At 43.1% G+C, this 19917-nt stretch overlaps 1 protein-coding gene across 1 annotated transcript in view; it reads right to left on the reverse strand.

Moving 5' to 3' along the window:
• The window catches only part of LOC134205127 (tyrosine-protein phosphatase 99A-like), a 409912-nt gene that overhangs the window by 379071 nt on the left and 10924 nt on the right, over positions 1–19917 (reverse strand). Inside the window, 1 exon segment of the mRNA XM_062680070.1 lies at positions 15717–16486. Within this exon segment, the coding sequence (XP_062536054.1) occupies positions 15717–15855 (139 nt within the window). The 5' untranslated portion in view covers positions 15856–16486.

Here is a 19917-nt window from a genome sequence, read left to right on the forward strand (position 1 = left end):
TTTTGTACAACAACAAACATATCAACAATAAGAAATGACATTTTGTTTTTTTTATAGTTTTTCATAGCAACGAGCTTTTCTGGATCTGATACCCATTTCAATTTCCCTTCCATTTTTCGATCTCTCCCCATCTCGATGGTTCCTGCAATATCGAAATGTAAAGAGGCGACTATATAAATTTACTTTGAATTGGAGTCTTTCACTCACAGAAAAAATAAACCTCAATTAATGCGAAAGTTCGAAGGGGTACTCAAGAAAAAGGATGAAAACCGCTGACATAGATCAATTAACAAGAAAAGGAAAACCAAATCGACCACGTTCTTATCATTTGCGCTTACCGCAGTGCTAAAATAAAATCCAACAACACGCGTCGATGTCGAACGCTGCAGCAGAACGTTGGGCGGCTACAAGATGGTAGACTAGCCCAAGACTCAGCGCAGTAGCTGGAAGTGGGGTCCCAACGAAAGAGCACCTAGGCATAGTTTGTTTTGCAGCTGGCTGGTAGAGACATACATGGTGGCCTCGGATCAGAGAAACGACTTGTATGACGGCAAATGTAAACAGTGGAGGAGAAGAATGCATCAACACCGCACGAGGGCGTATAAGGCACGATGCAAACAGGCGCGGAGACAGGGGTCTTCAATGCGTCGGCGATAGAGTGAGAAAGTCGCTTTATTAACCTGAGAGGGCAAACGCTGTAGGGGCTTTCAAGCGGGAAACCGTGCTCTGGAAGAAGTACCTTCCAGCGAAACGGAGTGGAATCGATAATAGACGTAACATTCTGCAGTCCAAGTTTGGTCGGTGATCTGCAGTGGTGGGTTGATGATGGTTACACCCACAGTGACCATTTAGCTATCCGGTACAGGATAAGCAGCGAAACAAGGAAAGAAAGCCGGAAATGCTACTCCTGCAACCCGGGTGTGAATGGTCGCTCACTTCGACAGTGGGACCTTCAGCGAAACTATGGGTCTAGAAGAAATTTCGCCGGGAAGTTTGAACGGCGACGAACTGGTTGCGGTTCTATTACGAGCGTGTGACGCTACCATGCCGCGGAAGGCACGACTACGGAACTGCATGCCGGCAATTGTAGCCCTGCGAACAACCTGCCTCAGGTCTAGAAGAAGACTACAAAGGTCACGTTTGGCGGAAGTGAGGGAAGAACGCATCGAGATGTTCAAAGCGGCTCCTCCCGGCCCAACCCAGTGGCCGCCATTAAATCGGTGGTTGACACTGAAGACGTCGCCATCGACTGCAAGCGGCGCGGTATCAGTTACTGCGCAATAATAACACTTGACTTGGCGGAGGTGAACTAGCCTTGGGCTAAAAACCTCTTTAATAAAGATTTTAATAATAATAATAACTTGACTTGCGGAATCCATCCAACAGTTCGCTGGATAGACATCGCGAACTCGTTGCTTCGGCTGGAAGAATCGGTATAGCTGTCCAGATTCTGGGAATGCTGAGGGTAATGCTCCCGCCAGGATTGAAGTGAGTGGGATTCGCCGATGACGTAACCATCACCGAGAACGAAAAGCCCATCGAGGAGGTCTAATTGACTGCAGCATATCTGATCAGTCTATATGAGGAATGGTTGAGCGCAAACTGCAACACCCGAAAGATGGAGAGTACTCAAAGGCCAATGTGCCTAAAAGTCATCAGCGCATATCGCACCGTACCTTGTGAGGCGGCATGTGTATCCGCGGTGCGAAACGGAGTGAAGTGCGATGTTGGAGGCATGCGGAATGGTCACTACCACCGCTTACATCGTCAGAAGAATATGTCAGAACAGTGGAGTGCGGTTCCATTAGGGATCGTCCACAAATTACATAATGCTTAAAGGGGGAGGGGGTTGAGCGTAGTGTTACGATCCATACAAAATTTTCAAATGTTTTATATAAAAAGTGTGACATAGGGGGGAGGGGAGGTTGAAAATGCCCAATATTTGCGTTACGTAATTAATGGATCTTCCCTTAGTCACGAGCAGGATAGGCGATATCCTACAACGAAGTTGGGGCACGGATCAGCAGCAGGCCGCCATTGCGAATAGCAGTCATGAGGACGACGCCGCGGAAGATATATGTCGATAATGAATGGAAATGCTAGTGTCAGCCACCAACGTTGAAATTGTTGTCCACTTGCGGAGAGCGCGTAGCCGTCGAATATAGCGCTATAGCCGGTTTCGGGGGACCTTCCGTTTTCGGGGAGCTTCTCGTTTGCGATCGCGACCAAGGCAGGAGCATTATGGGTCAACGAATAAGGTAGGAGCTCAATGGCTAAAGGGCATCGAGTAGGCTAGGCCCACCGCCGGGGACCAGCTGAGAAGACGGTGGTGTGCGAACGCACCGGTTTCGGGTTCTTCGGAGCACTATTGAATTGGAAGCTATCTTCACCCGGAATCTTTAGATCGACCTTGACACTCGTCCGGTCACCCGTTGAAACGGGTCATCGGTTACGGGGGAGCCTCCGACGTTGGGGAACTCCCTGTGGAGTAGCATGAATCCACTGCCGGGAACTACCCGAGTAGTTCACGACCAAGGCGGGAGCTGAATGGCTCAGTGCATGGGAAATCGGGTCGTCGGGGCACAATTTAATCGGAAGCTATCTTCGCCCAGAATCTTTGGGCTGACCTCGGCACTCGTCTGGTCACCCGTTGAAGTGTGAAAGTGTGTAGGACTTGAACTGATCTTCGAATAATATTCATGGAATATGCTGACCAAGTGAAAGCGTAGTGTTGGTAATTTAATAGCCTTCTATGGATGCGGGTCGTCGGTATCGGGGGAGCTTCCACTACCGAAAGACTCCCTGTCAGAGTAGAATGAATCCGCCACCGGGGACTATCTTAGTAGCTTGCGAGTACGTTGAGAGATAAATGGGAAAGATAAAGGGCTTAAGGGCTCAAGGCTTTTGTGTGCTTACTGACATTTTCTTTAACAACATTTTGATTATATATTATTATTAGCAGACCCGACGAACTTCGTTTCGCCTAAAATTGATTTATTATCTGATTAATTCTCGAGTTTTGAAGAAATTGATGTTTAATTTGTATGGAAACCCCCCTTTCCAAAAAAGGGAGGGGTCTCGAACCATCTTAAGAACCTTCTCTTACCCTAAAAAGGTCTGCATACAAATTATCACGCTGATCGGTTCAGTAGTTTCGGAGTCTATAAGGTTCAGACAGACAGAAATTCATTTTTATGCATATAGATTTCCTAATATATTTTCCTTTTTGTTTAACTTTTCATTGTTCTATTTATTGTTGCTTTGTACATGTTTTGAAACTTTACTATGACGTGATAAGTTATAATGGCATTTTTCTGTGTTTTGGCTCGTAATTATTTTTTTCTTCTTATTTTGCAGCTGCCTATCATATATAGTATGCGAATTTTCCCTTATATAAAGAGACGAATATATTTCAGCAGAACCGTGTTTTGCTCGGTTGAAACTTGTGTGTCTTCACTGCTGCTGTGGGTATCTCCTCCCGACGCGCCGGCAATGTCTTGCCAACAACGACAGCAACAACACAAAACATCATTCCATTCAGAAAAGGTTGTTTTTGTTATTTGTTATCCGAGTTGAAATGTGCTTCAGAAAGTATAGTAATAAATCGATAATTTGTGAACAAGTTTCATCGCCCCAAAACTTTTCGCTTTCAGGAGGAGGGTTACGCACCATTCATGGGTCCATTACTAGACGCTTCCGTTCCGTTTCCGGTTCTGACCGGGAACACAAACACGAAATCAGTGAACCAGGAAGCAATAAGTTTTATCTTCGAGGCCACTGGAGGTCCTGTTAAGCAGTTAAAGTACCAACGATTCTTTTATTCTTTGATTGGAGGAGGTACCAATCATCAACTGGAAGGCTGATTTTAATTGGAAAATTTACCTTAACAAAAAAAAAGTTGAAAATGTATTTAAAATGATGCTTTTCTAAGTGGGTGGGGCTATAGACATTGACAGCTCAATGAATTATGAATGAAATATCATGTCAATAGCAGCATGTGAACCCCATTCACGTTACATCATGGAGAATTTCTTGGAATCATGGCGCAGTTTTGACAACTTATTGTTGCACATGTCTGTTAATTAAAAGTTATATGCATTACGACAATCCGTGGGTGAAATGGGGATTGTTAAATATTTTGATGTAAAGCCCGAACAATTACCATGACAGTAGCCTTCTATGCTGGCGACCCGTGATGAATTCCAATAAAAAATATTGGAGGTTGTGCACGTGTAAATCGGCCTTCTACGCATCATTGTCCCATGTAAGTTTTTTTTTCGGCTTTTCATAACTAAGGGTATGCGATAACACTATTTTTCCTGACGAAACGAAACGAAACGAAATTATAAATGCTACTGTTGAATCGAAACGAAACGAAACGAAATTAATATTTATTTCCGAAACTTCGAAACGAAACGAAATTCGGGTTCATCTGATTCGAAATTTTACGAAACGAAACGAATTTTTTTTTTTCGCGGAATTTTTATTTAATAGTTTTTTTAAGCATTATATACATAATGCAAAAAAAAACGGATAAAAAAATCTACGGGAAAAATAGTTTTGGTTAATATTTTTTGAGTCAAATAAGGTCGATACAAATATAAAAAAAATGCATAAAATTTTTATGCGACAACAAAATAGAATTTCGGAAAATTATAAGGATTATCTAAACATTCTTTAACAAATCCGAGGAGGCTTTAGATTTTTTTTCATTTAAATATTTATCTTTTATTACCCTTGACCTTTCCGGCATCAATAGGACATAATCTTTATTAAATGTAACGGCCTAAGAGCAAAATCTGCAATGCTCATTTTAAATATGAATCTAAATAATACCAGTCAACTGTCAAAAACTTAAAACTGGAATAACGCTCAGTTCTATTTTCTGCAGATTTGAACCACGAATGAATCACGAGTTTCAAATATTTTGGTGCATGAATGTATCATTTTAACTACGAATCAATCCACTTTGCAATTGCGGCGCTTTTCTTGGCAGCAACATAATTATATCATAAGTTTTTCAAAACATTTTTTGTACACTGCTGGGGAAACCAGCGAGTTCGTTCTATTGTGCTCCAGGTTCAAACTAGAACAGTGATCGAAAATTTAAATTTAAACTGTATCACTACTGATTTCAAGCTACATAATTGTCACCCAAATGCCATTGGGAGAATCTAGCTTAATTTTACAAAAGTACATAGGTAAGTAACAGATCATTTAGAATCTATTCACCATTTTCAAAAGTATAATGGTAAGGGATAAACAACGTGAAAATATTCATCACTTAAAATTTCCAACAGACCTCAGTGTGCCTCCCCTCCATTTCAATTAACATCTTAAATAAAGTCTCCAGGTAAATTTTCGAAAAAATTCATGAAGATTTGTTGAATATGTAAAACTTTCCAAAATGTCATTTTCAACAGATCTTAGCAGTATGAAAGCTGTTGATTACAATACAAAACTCGATTTTTTCTAATTTTTTACTAAGGTCTATTGGAAATAAGTATTAAGCGAGTTTTTTTTTTACATTTTGAGTTTTTTATGGTGAGGGGCATTTTTCATGCATCACTTATTTTATTTATGGAGTTAGCCTTGGAAGATAAACGAAAATCGTGACTACTAGATGAAAACCTGTTTTCGTTTCATCACTTTTCACAAATTCTGTAATGCGCTGCAGTGCGATAATATCCGTGGAATGCTCAAACTGCCCTAAGAAAAACGCACTGCGCCAGCACGGTTGTGACGGAAAACCGGTTGTGAATCATTTGAATAATCTGGATCTGTAGGATCTAGAAATTGTGAAAAAAATATAAATTTCTATGATATTCGGAATCAAAAATATCTGAAGGTAGAAGTTTAGGTCATGACAATGATCTCAATCGGAAAGATACGAATCAGTTCCAGAATCCGAAATAAATGAAATATCAGAGAATGCCCCAAATCTGGAGCATTCTTAAATCTGAAAAGATCTAACAAATAACTAAATCAGGAAAACTTCTGAAACGTCACCATCTCCATTTCATTGCTGTCAAACAATGGTTGTTGAAACTGAATACTTTCAAAGGACAACGGAGAACGGACAGTACCCAGTAGACCAGTGAGGATTATTTCGCTTATCGAAGAGTTTCCACAACTTAAAGAGCACAATTCGAACAATTAAGTTAAGTATTGTTTATTTTATCCCGTAATTTCTCCTCCACCTTCTCATTCGATATTAAGTTATTAAGTTTTTTTTCTTTTTCTCTCTCCCTTATTTTCCCATTCTGTTGTATTTAATAGTTAAATAGTTATTTAGTATCAGTATTTTTCTCTCTCTGTGATAAGTGTTTTTTTTAAATTATTGTGTGTGTGCCTCGCTGCAGCGGGACCTTTGGTCTCCGCAATGCGCGAAGGCGAAAGTGGCGGGGGTTCGTCACATCCCTTGTCCCATGATTATTTGTTGCATTCTGGTGTTCCTAACCAAAATATAATGGAAACCATCAACACGAATACCATCTCTCCAGTAGCTAATGGTGCTTTTTCCGCTACGACCCCTCGCTCCAAGGTCTACCCTCACGACTCTGATGGGCCATATGTTGTTTTCTTTCGACCCAAAGGCAAACGCTTGAATATTAGTCAGATCAGCAAAGATCTGGAAAAGCGATTCTCGTCTGTCACGACCATTGACCTGGTTGGGTCCAGTAAGCTTCGCGTCACGGTCAGTGATCGCAAACAGGCCAACGAGATTGCCACCTGCGAGCTCTTCACTCTCGAATATAAGGTTTATTTACCGTCAGCAGTGTGTGAGATCGCGGGGGTGGTGACGGAAGGAAGTATGAGATGCAGCGATTTGAAACAAGGTTTCGGTCGTTTTAAGAACGTTTCTTTGCCTCCTGTTGCGATACTGGATTGCAAACAAATGTATTCAGTGTCGCAGGAGGAAGAGAAGCGGATTTATTCTCCGTCTGATTCTTTCTGCGTCACCTTCTCCGGGTCCGCGCTGCCTGACTACGTAGTGATTGGCAAACTTCGTCTACCTGTGCGGCTGTATGTACCGAAGGTGATGAATTGCGTTAATTGCAAGCAGCTGGGCCACACTGCTCAGTACTGTTGCAATAAACCTCGCTGTGCATCATGTGGAGAGAAGCATGTGGATGGCGCATGCAAGACGGCACCGAAATGTGTCTATTGCAACTACGGCCCTCCACATGCTCTTGAAGCTTGCCCGACGTACATACAGCGGCGAATTCAACAGAAGCGTTCTCTTCAGCAGCGTTCGCGACGTAGCTACGCCGAGATGCTGAAGAAGGCCGCTAAACCGGTTGTTTCTGACACCATCTACTCATCTCTTCCTCTGGACGATCAAGGTAGTTCTGACTCTGAAGTTGGAAATGGGGTTCCCTTCGTTTTCAAAGGCTCAACGAGGAAAAGAGTGAAACAGAGCCAGCGACCCTCGAAAAAGCCTAGAAAACTGGCTCAAAGTGAACCCCAATCCAACATGGTGAAATCAAAGGCGGATGGAAATGCTCAAAAGCGTTCAACTTTTGTGATTTCACATCAGGATGAGCGAGAGGAGGAGTGCTTTTAGGGATCAAAAAACAGCACTCCTTCTATAGAGTCGATCTTGCCCCCATGTCTGGCTCCGAAGCTGTTGCATGTCAGGTGACTATCCGAGGAAAAGACCTCAGTATCGCCTCGATATATCTTCCTCCAAACACCGCGATATCTCGTAGAGATCTCTCGCACATCTGCTCGGTTATGCCTGAGCCACGGTTGCTCTTGGGAGATTTTAACTCCCACGGAACAGGCTGGGGGGAACTGTACGACGACAACCGTTCAACAATGATATACGACCTCTGCGACGACTTCAATATGTCAATTTTGAATACAGGAGAAGTTACACGAGTGGCACCTCCAGCAAGAGATAGCCGTCTAGATCTTTCCATTTGTTCGAGCTCATTATCGTTGGACTGTACTTGGAAGGTGGTCCAAGATCCCCATGGTAGTGATCATTTGCCGATCGAAGTTTTAATTTCCAATGGACATAATCAATCCGGTTCTATCGACCTCTCATATGACCTTACAAAGCACATCGATTGGGGGAAATATGGGGAGGCCATCATCAATGGCATACAGTCGATAGAAACACTTCCACCACGGGAAGAGTATCAGTTTCTATCTCAGTTGGTTATTGACAGCGCTCTCCATGCACAACGCCGGCCGGTGCCAGGAGCTTCGATTCGTAGGAAACCACATAGTCCGTGGTGGGACACCGCGTGCACACAGCTCTATCGTGAGAAATCCAACGCGTTTAAGGAATTTCGGAAACACGGATCGATCGTTCTTCACAAACGGTACATCGCGCTCGAAGTCCAGTTCAAGAAGCTGGTCAAGGTGAAGAAACGCGAATATTGGCGCACTTTCGTTGAAGGCTTGTCGCGCGAGACTTCAATGAAATCTCTTTGGACCGTCGGAAGGAGAATGCGAAACGCGTCGTCCGTTAACGAAGATCGTGAAAGCTCGTCGCGGTGGATACTCGACTTTGCAAAGAAAGTTTGTCCGGATTCGGTACCAGTGGAGCAAGTATCACGTGATACTTTTGCTGACAGGGATGATATGGATCACCCCTTTTTGATGATCGAATTCTCGCTCGCTCTCCTTTCATGCAACAATTCTGCTCCGGGAATGGATAGAATCAGGTTCAATTTGCTCAAAAACCTCCCAGACGCCGCGAAGAAGCGCCTATTGAACTTGTTCAATCAGTTACTGGAGTGCAACATTGTTCCGGATGATTGGAGAGAAGTGAGGGTGATAGCCATCCAGAAGCCCGGAAAACCCGCGTCGGATTATAATTCGTATCGCCCAATCGCGATGCTATCATGCCTTCGGAAGGTGTTGGAGAAGATGATCCTCTTCCGGCTAGACAAATGGGTTGAATCTAATGGTTTGTTGTCAGATACACAATTTGGTTTCTGCAGGGGAAAGGGGACGAACGACTGTCTTGCGATGCTTTCTTCAGAAATTAGTTAACTTTCGCTAAAAAAGAGCAAATGGGCTCAGTATTTATGGACAATAAGGGGGCTTTTGATTCAGTTTGCGTCGATATCTTATCCGACAAGCTCCACGCGTGTGGACTTTCTCCAATTTTAAACAACTATGTGTACAATTTGTTGTCAGAGAAGCGTATGAGTTTTTCTCATGGTGACTTGACAACTTCACGAATTAGCTACATGGGTCTCCCTCAGGGCTCATGTTTGAGCCTCCTTCTTTATATTTTTTACGTCAGAGACATTGATGAATGTCACATGCCAAATTGCTCGTTGAGACAGCTTGCAGATGATTGTGTTGTATCCGTTTCGGGGCCAACAGCGGTTGATCTGCAAGGACCATTGCAAGATACTTTGGACAATTTGTCTACTTGGGCTTTAAAGCTGGGTATCGAATTCTCCCCGGAGAAAACTGAGATGGTTGTCTTTTCAAAAAAACAGAAGCCGGCTAAGTTCTCGCTTCAACTGATGGGTAAGTCAATCACTCATAGCATGTCTTCTAAATACCTCGGGGTCTGGTTCGACTCGAAATGCACCTTCGGGAAGCACATTGTGTATCTGACACAAAAATGCCAGAAACGAATCAACTTCATGCGAACAATAACCGGAACATGGTGGGGAGCACACCCCGAAGATCTCATCACGTTGTATCGAACAACAATTCTGTCGGTTCTCGAATACGGTAGCTTCTGCTTCCAGTCCGCGGCGAAAACTCACATGCTGAAGCTTCAACGGATTCAGTACCGCTGTCTCCGTATCGCGTTGGGTTGTATGAATTCGACTCATACGATGAGTCTGGAAGTACTTGCGGGAGTACTGCCTTTGACAGATCGTTTCGCGGAATTATCGCTCCGGTTCCTCATCCGTTGTGAGGTTCTCAATCCATTGGTTATTGACAACTTCGAGAAGCTGCTCGAACAAAACCCTCAATCTCGATTCATGAGTATTTACCACTGGTATATGACGCTTGAGGTAAGCCCATCTTCGGTTGACACCAATCGTGCTAACTTCTTACACTCCTACAGTTCCTCTGTATCATTTGATCTGTCCATGAAGCAGGAGGTTCATGGAATACCAGACTTCCTTCGTGCGGAGGTAATACCTCCATTATTTGCAAGCAAATACGGGCACGCCAGCCAGGAGAGAAGCTTTTTCACAGACGGGTCAAAAATGGATGACTCCACTGGTTTCGGTGTTTTCAACGTTTTCCATAGCGCCTACTTTAAGCTCAAAGAGCCTTGTTCCGTGTATACTGCTGAGCTAACAGCTATTCACTATTCACTCGAGCAAATCGCATCTCTACCTCCTGATCACTTTTTCATCTTCACCGACACTGCCTAGGTTCACTGGAGGCTGTTCGGTCAATGAATCCTAAATGGGATAAGAAAAGCATTGAGTGCTCTATCGAAACGGTCATTTACAATCACCATGGCTTGGGTCCCTTCTCATTGCTCGATTCCGGGCAATGAGAAAGCGGACTCTCTGGCTAAGGTGGGCGCTGTGGAAGGTGATATTTACGATAGGCAAATCACCTTCGATGAATTTTTCACATTAGTTCGTCAGGAAACCTTGACAAGCTGGCAACAGAAATGGACAAATGGGGAGTTGGGTAGATGGCTGTATTCAATTCGCCCGCAGGTGTCGAAGCGTCCATGGTTCAAAAAATTGAATATGGGACAAGACTTCATTCGAACCATGTGTCGTCTAATGTCCAATCACTACACTTTAAATGCACATCTTTTCAGAGTGGGGCTCTCAGAGGGTAATCTCTGTGTTTGCGGCGAAAACTATCAGGATATCGATCATGTCGTGTGGGCGTGCGAAGAGCATCGTGGCCCCAGATCTGCTTTAACTGAACATCTCCGGGTCCGAGGAAAACAACCAAAGCCTTAGGGAAGTGTTGGCGGGTCTTGACCTCGAATACATGTCCCTTGTCTACCAATTCTTGAAAGTTGCTGATGTTAGACTGTAACCATTGTCCACCCATCCCTTTTGCTATCGTAATCCCTCAAGAATGTCTTCATCTTGTCGTCACTCCCTATGCCCGCCGTTTAACCCCATCCGTATGTCTTCCTCTCGTTGTTGTCTCCCCAAGGAAATGTGTCTTTGTCCCGTTACAGATGTGAAACATCACCAAGAATGCCAACCATGTGAACATCAGCATTGTAATTAATTAAGCACCCTAAATTCCTTTCCCTTCCTACTGTATTATTGTATTCCCTAACCTCGACCAAACCACGAGTCTTTCGGTTCCCCAAAACTAACCCTATATATAAGAATCATAAAATGTATAGAAAAATATGATTTCGGCTCCGTAACGCTTCATGGCAAATGAGCCTACCAAATAAACGAAAGATTAAAAAAAAAATTCGAGCAATCGCCTCATAATACATTACATATTACATACACGGACAGATAAATCAACCCAAACTTTGAGTTCAATATACGCATTATTGAGAATATCGCAGAAAAAATTTACCCAAATTTGGGTAGTTTTCCCTTTTTTTCCCATGATTGCTATCAGAACTAGAGCAAGATGCAAACACCGAGGTTGCTCAGCCCAATAACCCAAATTTGAGTAAATTCAATATTCGCTATTTTGGTTTGATCATGGTCCGCTTTGGATAGATTAAACTCAGCTTTGGGTAAATTGTTTACATGTGATTAAAGGCAAACTACCTAGTGTCAGAAAAGTCATTTTACTCAAATTTGGGTTATTGGCCCAAACCACGGTTTTGAGTGCAAACAACCCACTTTTGGGTAGTTTTGGTTTTCAGTGTACACAAATCACTAAACTTAAATAAAAAGCATATCAAAACGATGAGATCTACAAATTATTTTTACTTCACTGAACAATATTTTTTTTAATTTAACAGATATGCTTACGTTTTATACTTGAACACTTTTAACAAAAAATCGAAGACATTTTCAAATGGAAAGCTAAATGCGTTTCTGTTGAAGTTACAAAATTGTATTATGTAGTGAGATTTAGTGACAGAATGTATATGTATAAAATTTTGAGTAGAGTTTGAATGGCCTTATTCAGCGGCGCAGCCGAATTTTTTTTATGATAAAGAAATTTGAATTATAAAAAAATCATTTCGAAATTCCGCGAAATTCCGTTTAATTTCGTTGAAAGTATGATTTTTCTGTCAAAGTTTTTGAAATTTAACGATAAGAAACGAAATCAGAAAATAAGATTTAGCCATACTCAAATTCCGCGGAATTTCATTTCGAATTCCCTAAAACGAAATTTTTCGAAATACCGCATATGCTTATTCATAACATATCAGTTCAATCTGATGTATATGTAAAACTCTTGAAGATACCGAACTTTGTCCACACAATGAAAACAACATCAAGACTGTTTGTCTTATTAAGGATTGTTTTGATCACCGATTTTTTATTTTTACCAATTTTATTAGCTAATTATCTAATACATGCATTTATCTCTTAGGCTAGGTGTTCCATGTTTTCTTACCACTATCATCCTTAGTTGCTATGTTACATTTTTTTTATTATTAATACATTTCAATTGCCTCTGGCAATTAGGATTTTTCCTCTGGTTGAATTAAACCATGAAGGAATTACAATGTTTACAATAAGAAAATTATTTTGAGCTTTTTAGTGGAATGTCTTCACTTGTCATAAGACGAGTTAATACAATCCCATTGAATTCCACCACTTAATTGTATCTTGACAGATACGTATTTCGACCTCAAATGTAAGGCCGTCTTCAGTGTCTCGTACTTGACTCGACTCGAAAGTCGAGCCATCAATGTGATTTTTAAAAGTTAATTTTTGGTCTAGCAGAAGTCCTAAATATTTGGCTTCGCTAGACCAATTAATTGGAACCCCATTCATAGTGACAATATGTCTGCTAGAAGGTTTCAAATAAGAAGCTTTGAAGCATTCGGGGAAATTTTCCAATTTTGCAAATAAATCCAAATCCTTGAAAAACTGAAAAACCCAGAAAAACTTCCGAAAGAAATCCTGGAGGAATTTTCTTTCGGAGTAATCCCTGGAGGAACTTCCGGAGGAATTCCTGGAGGAACTTCCGGAGGAATTCCTGGAGGAACTTCCGAAGGAATCCCTGGAAGAACTTCCGGAGGAATTCCTGGAGGAACTTCCGGAGGAACTTCCGGAGGAATTCCTGGAGAAACTTCCAGAGGAATTCCTGGAGGAACTTCCGGAGGAATTCCTGGAGGAACTTTCGGAGGAATTCCTGGAGGAACTTTCGGAGGAATTCCTGGAGGAACTTCCGGAGGAATTCCTGGAGGAATTTTCGGAGGAATTCCTGGAGGAACTTCCGGAGGAATTCCTGGAGGAACTTCCGGAGGAATTCCTGGAGGAACTTCCGAAGGAATTCCTGGAGGAACTTCCGGAGGAACTTCCGGAGGAATTCCTGGAAGGACTTCCGGAGGAATTCCTGTAAGGACTTCCGGAGGAATTCCTGTAAGGACTTCCGGAGGAATTCCTGTAAGGACTTCCGGAGGAATTCCTGGAAGGACTTCCGGAGGAATTCCTGGAAGGACTTCCGGAGGAATTCCTGGAAGGACTTCCGGAGGAATTCCTGGAAGGACTTCCGGAGGAATTCCTGGAAGGACTTCTGGAGGAATTCCTGGAAGGACTTCCGGAGGAATTCCTGGAAGGACTTCCGGAGGAATTCCTGGAAGGACTTCCGGAGGAATTCCTGGAAGGACTTCCGGAGGAATTCCTGGAAGGACTTCCGGAGGAATTCCTGGAAGGACTTCCGGAGGAATTCCTGGAAGGACTTCCGGAGGAATTCCTGGAAGGACTTCCGGAGGAATTCCTAGAAGGACTTCCGGAGGAATTCCTGGAAGGACTTCCGGAGGAATTCCTGGAAGGACTTCCGGAGGAATGCCTGGAAGGACTTCCGGAGGAATTCCTGGAAGAACTTCCGGAGGAATTCCTGGAAGGACTTCCGGAGGAATTCCTGGAAGGACTTCCGGAGGAATTCCTGGAAGGACTTCCGGAGGAATTCCTGGAAGGACTTCCGGAGGAATTCCTGGAAGGACTTCCGGAGGAATTCCTGGAAGGACTTCCGGAGGAAATCCTGGAAGGTCTTCCGGAGGAATTCCTGGAAGGACTTCCGGAGGAATTCCTGGAAGGACTTCCGGAGGAATTCCTGGAAGGACTTCCGGAGGAATTCCTGGGACTTCCAGAGGAATTCCTGGAAGGACTTCCGGAGGAATTCCTGGAAGGACTTCCGGAGGAATTCCAGGAGGGACTTCCTGAAGAATTTCTGGAGGGACTTCCGGAGGAATTCTTGGAGGAACTTCTGGGGGATTTGCTAGAGGAACTTGAGAAGGAATCTCCTAAACTAACTTCCGAGGGATCTCCTTAAGTAACTTCCGGGGGAGCTCCTGGAAACTTCCGAAGAAATTCCGAGCCACCATGTACTTTGTCTTGGTAGAGTTAATGGTTAAGCCTATCCTCGCCGTCTCCCTCTGCAGTGGGACAAAAGCCTCCACTACTGCTCTGCGATCGATACCAATAAGGTCGATGTCGTCCGCAAAGCTGAGGAGCATATGCGCCCGCGTGATGATAGTGCCGTTCCTCTGCACGCCAGATCTCCTAATAGCGCCTTCGAGTGCAATGATAAATAATAAATTCGAAAGCGCATCACCCTGCTTCAATCCGTCTGAGGTCACAAACGAGGTTGACACTTCGTCTGCAATCCGAATACTTGATTTCGAGCCATCCAGCGTTGCACATATCAGTCTAATCAGTTTCGCCGGAAAGCCATGTTCGGACATTATCTGCAACAGCTCATTTCTCTTCACTGAATCGTACGCTGCTTTGAAATCAATGAACAGATGGTGAGTCTGCAAGTTGTAATCCCGGAATTTATTAGGGATATTTATTAAGTATATCTCCGCAATGATAGATTTCTTGATTTTGAGTTGAAAAAATAATTATTTCTGCTACCCACGAAAACTATTTGCAGAAAGTACTGACTTTTTCTTCTACCTCGTCTCCAGCTCTACATCGCAACTAGAACTTGGCCTGCTTTTCAACTCAGTATTCTATTAGCATTTATTCATTGCTTGAATATATAGGAAAACTGTTTTCGATTTCACTGAAGATATATTCATCTCATTAAGAAACAACGAAAAAATCACAAGCGTCGTTTCTTTTTATACTGTAATATGGAATCCAAGATCAGTAGCTCTATCTTGGGTGACAAAAGTACAATGCCTAGAGCGTTGAGAATGTTTTTCAACCGAAATCATCCTAGACTGGACCGAGAATCGAACTCGCCATTTCCGGATTGGCAGTCTGTAGTGTCTCCCGATAACAGTTTTTTTTTCTTAGGAATCGAACACGCGTAAGAAAAAGCAGTGTTTTAATACCGATCAAAATCAGTTTTTCCAAAAGTTGAATTACCATATTCAAGTAAACCATGAATATTGATTTAAACCACTATTTACAAACTACATCCATCAAGCTGTAGCAATTGAATGAAAACCAATATATATCAAACCCCATGACAAATCAAATTTGATCGCTTAGTTCATACAGCTGATCCACTTATCAATAACAGGCCACATGTCAGAAAAAATAAACGAATCGAATACTGAACAAACAATAGTGTTATTTTAAACTGCCATTGAATTTCAAAACTAATGCTCTATTTTCATAGGGAAAAGCAAAACCTAAACTCACCGAAAATCCTCGTTGCACCGGCACCAAGCATCCTAGTCGAAGTTCCCACCAACAGCAGTGCCAGTAATCCACAGGCGGCAATAAATCCACGCTTGTCCACGGAACGGGTGGCCCCGAGTTTCCACGGTTCGCCGTTCATTGTGCTTCTGGTGGATTATATTGTTGATTTTTCTCCAATTCGTGTGTTATTTTCTCCTCACTTTTACGGAAAACACCTTCACACATCCACTCGCACTTCGGCACAATTGCGGCCAGCAGGAGCATCCCACTGGGTCACCAGGGAATTAATCCCCAATACTAACAAAAACAACCGTAGTGACACCATCAGCACCATCGCCGTCGTCGTTTGCCGTCTGGATGCGGAATGCTGACCACCTACAGACACCACCGGTCGACGTTCCGGAGCCATTGTTTGATAGTGCCGCTGCACCTTGCTGCTGCGGCGGCGGCCGCTACTGCAAATGACACCGGCCAATCTAAATGGTCCATTTTCCCCGGTTTTTACCACTTCACAAGTTCAGCTGCTGGACAGCATTTTTCTTTGCTTTTGCAAATCCACTCTCGGGAGGAAACAGCAACCCAACAATTTTCATCATTACCGGATTTTCCCGGAACCGAGAAACAAAGCGCTTTTGCCGTTGGCACTCAGGTGGATCCGTTCTGTGCTATTGTTTTCCGTTTTACACCTACACACTGCCATCGCACACAGGGTGGGCTTTTTCGAAGTAGTGTTTTGCTTCCATATTCGAGATGTCGCTCGTGTTTTACCTCTGTAAGAGAAAAAAGATAAGTATTGCGTAAATTGGATGTCTAAATGTTTATATGTGAAAATATTTTTATAACAGCTGTTTGTTTAACGCTAGTCCAATTTTGAGTATGTCAAGAAAATACCAATGTTTCAAAGTAGCGGTGCTCAACCCTATAATAAGGAACAATAGGTTGTTCTGTGATATGGTCAGAACTGATGAAAACGGTATTAATTTGAGTCCATAGTGAACCTTATCGCTGATCAAATGCATTTTGTGGTGCAGCAAGGACTATAAGGAGGGGGATTTCTTTCTATCTGGTATTGGTACCGAAATCATTCTTTCTGCTACCAACGATAATGGTCGGCAACTTGTGACCTCTGCTGCTGTTAGAGGGACGACAATCTGCATAACCTATTTCATACGTAAGAATAACGTACCCTGAATGCCAGAGCCATTGAAGAAGACGAGGAACTACAGTTAAATATCAACCAATTTCTTTGGTTCTGCCAGAGATCGACGGGAATTCGTGTTCCGAAGTATCAAACTTCAAGGTTTTAAAGGCCATAAGAATGCATTTTTTAATTATATGCGGAGAATGGTCTAAAATGCATTTACGGGAGAAAAAAGCCTACAGAAATCGTTTACGGACAGGCCATATTTAATGGAAACTCAAATTTCTTTACATCTGTGACATAACAACCAAACTGCGTTTGACGTGAAATGTTATCTAGCTTTGAAAACTGATTCGAAACCAGGTTTAGACCGTTGGATTCCGGAGATATTCCTGCATGACATGAGACTCAATTAATTGCATATTATATTCGGCAACTCGGTCATACGAAAATTATTTTTTGTTACATATTATGGCTGTGCATATGCACAGCACATGTATCGAAATGGACAAATTGACACGTGTCTGGGAGGGACACGAACCGTCGACCTTCTACTCTCCAGGTAGGCGTGATAAACCCTACACAACAAGACCACTTGAAGGTTCCGTTTGCGAAAAAACTCGGATTCTGATAGGCACAGCCAAGATATGTGAAAAAAAAAAACAGATTAATCCACCTAGCGGCGATGATGCCTTTCTCGTGCATCGTAAAATGTATTGAAAAAATCACATAAGAAAGACCAAAAAAGCACTTTAGGGGAATAGATCGCATATTTTCAATCATTTTGCATGTTTTTGCATTAATTACTATCCATTGCCAACATTCTTGAAAAAAAAAAACATTTTTTACTCGGATCACTATCTTGTAGTTGCAAAAATTCGGGCGCGACTCTGCTGCGTCACGAATTCACGAAACAACCACAGCTGGACGAGGTTAAGAAAGCTCTAAACGAGCTGAAAAACAGTAAAGCTCCTGGGAAGGACGAGATCCCGGTCGAGCTTCTCAAACACGGAAGTGAGCAGCTGCATCAATCAATCCACCACATTATCCAGAAAATATGGGAGGATGAAGAACTGCCTGCCGGCTGGTTGGATGGTCTCATATGCCCAATCTATAAGAAAGAGCACAGACTAGCCAATTACAGAGGGATCACCCTTCTGAACTCGGCGTACAAAATCATGTCGCATATCCTGTTTAACAGACTGAGACCGCTTGAGGAGTCCTTCGTCGGCGAATACCAGGCAGGTTTTCGTGAGGGCCGATCAACGACGGATCAGATGTTTAGCCTGCGGATGATCCTTGATAAATTCCGGGAGTACAACTTGCAGACTCACCATCTGTTCATTGATTTAATAGCAGCGTACGATTCAGTGAAGAGAGATGAGATGTGACAGATAATGTCCGAACATGGTTTTCCGGCAAAACTGATTAGACTGATACGTGCAACGCTGGATGGCTCGAAATCAAGTAATCGGATTGCATACAAAGTGTCAACCTAGTTTGTGACCTTAGACGGATTGAGGCGGACCGGAGAGCTTTCGGGGTTTTCGAGCGAAAAGTGCTGCGTACAATACTCGGAGGAAAACTAGAGAATGGTATATGGCGCAGACGCATGAATCATGACCTGTATCAAGTATATAAGAAGAAAAAAGAAAATATTGTGAATCGTATAAAATACGGCAGACTTCAGTTGGCTGGTCACTTAGTGCGAATGTCGGAAGAAAGAATAGCGCAAACAATATTCAACAGAGAACCAGATAGGGGCCGGTGACTTCGTGGAAGGCCACGAACACGCTGGCTGCACGCGGTGGAATCGGACCTGGAGACCCTGAACGTTCGGCGAAACTGGAGGAACATCGCCCAAGACCGACGATTATGGAGCTCTACAATACGCCAAGCATATGTTACTTCTAAACAGATAACACTGAATCAACAATTTGAAGTCACAATACACGGTTTGAGGCCGAATCTCTCTTCCGCCTGCCAAGTCGTTCTGTAACTGGTCAGCCCACCTCGCTCGCTGCGCTCTATCCTTGCAGGGTTGCTGTCCAGCATTATTGCAACAGCCCTGCTCATCGTATCCTTCCGGTTTTAGCTACCTTCTGAATGCTGGGTTCGCCATAGAGCTGGACGAGCTCGTGTTTCATATTTCGCCGCCACACACCGTTCTCTTGCACACCGCCAATGGTCCTAAGCACCCGTCTCTCGAATACTCCGAGTGCTTTGAAGTTCTCCTCGAGCATTGTCCAAGTTTCATGCACGTAGAAGACTACCGCTCTTATCAGCGTTTAGTACATGACACATTTGATGACGTGGGAAATATTTTTTGACCGCAGCTTCTTCTGAAGCCCGTTGTAGGCCAGAATTCCACAGTTGATGCGCCTTCGTATTATTGTCAGTCAGCCGTTAGCAAGGATCCAAGGTAGACGAATTCATCGACAAACCTCGAAGATATTCCCGTCTATCGTAACACTGCTACCCAGGCTCGCTCGGTCGCGCTCTATTCCGCCCAATAGCATGTACTTTGACTTTATGCATTCACCACCAGTCCAACTTTTGTTGCTTTACGTTTGGAAATGTCCATGTCATCCGCGAAACAAATAAATTGACTGGATCTGTTGAAAATCGTACCGAGGCTGTAACACCTGGCTCTCCGCATGACACCGCAAAAAATCATAGTCCCCAAAGACGATTGTTGAAGCGCATAGTGAAAGCTGACATGGGAACAGGCTATGAAAGCAACTGCTGCTTTAAACAGCTCCGTTGAAGCTTAGCTTAGCTTAGCTTGATTGACTGTACCCATCATAGTTGCTAGCCGTGATTGGCCGAGAAACAACCAATAATGTACAGCTCACCAATTGAATAGTTTTCTCGGGACTAGGAAGCTATTCTCAGTGTACATTCTTCGCAGTTTCTTTAATTCAAGACCAATAACGATGCCGACCACGTCCTCACAGTCAATTAGGATAAGGGGAGGAAAATTAGTTCAACACTCATTACTAAAAGAGACCGAGAAATCCTCTGCATCTCCATGAGCACACTGGAAAGGAATAGTATGTT

This window comes from Armigeres subalbatus, chromosome 1 (assembly GCF_024139115.2).
Source record: "Armigeres subalbatus isolate Guangzhou_Male chromosome 1, GZ_Asu_2, whole genome shotgun sequence".
In the NCBI taxonomy this organism is placed as follows: Eukaryota; Metazoa; Arthropoda; class Insecta; order Diptera; family Culicidae; genus Armigeres; species Armigeres subalbatus.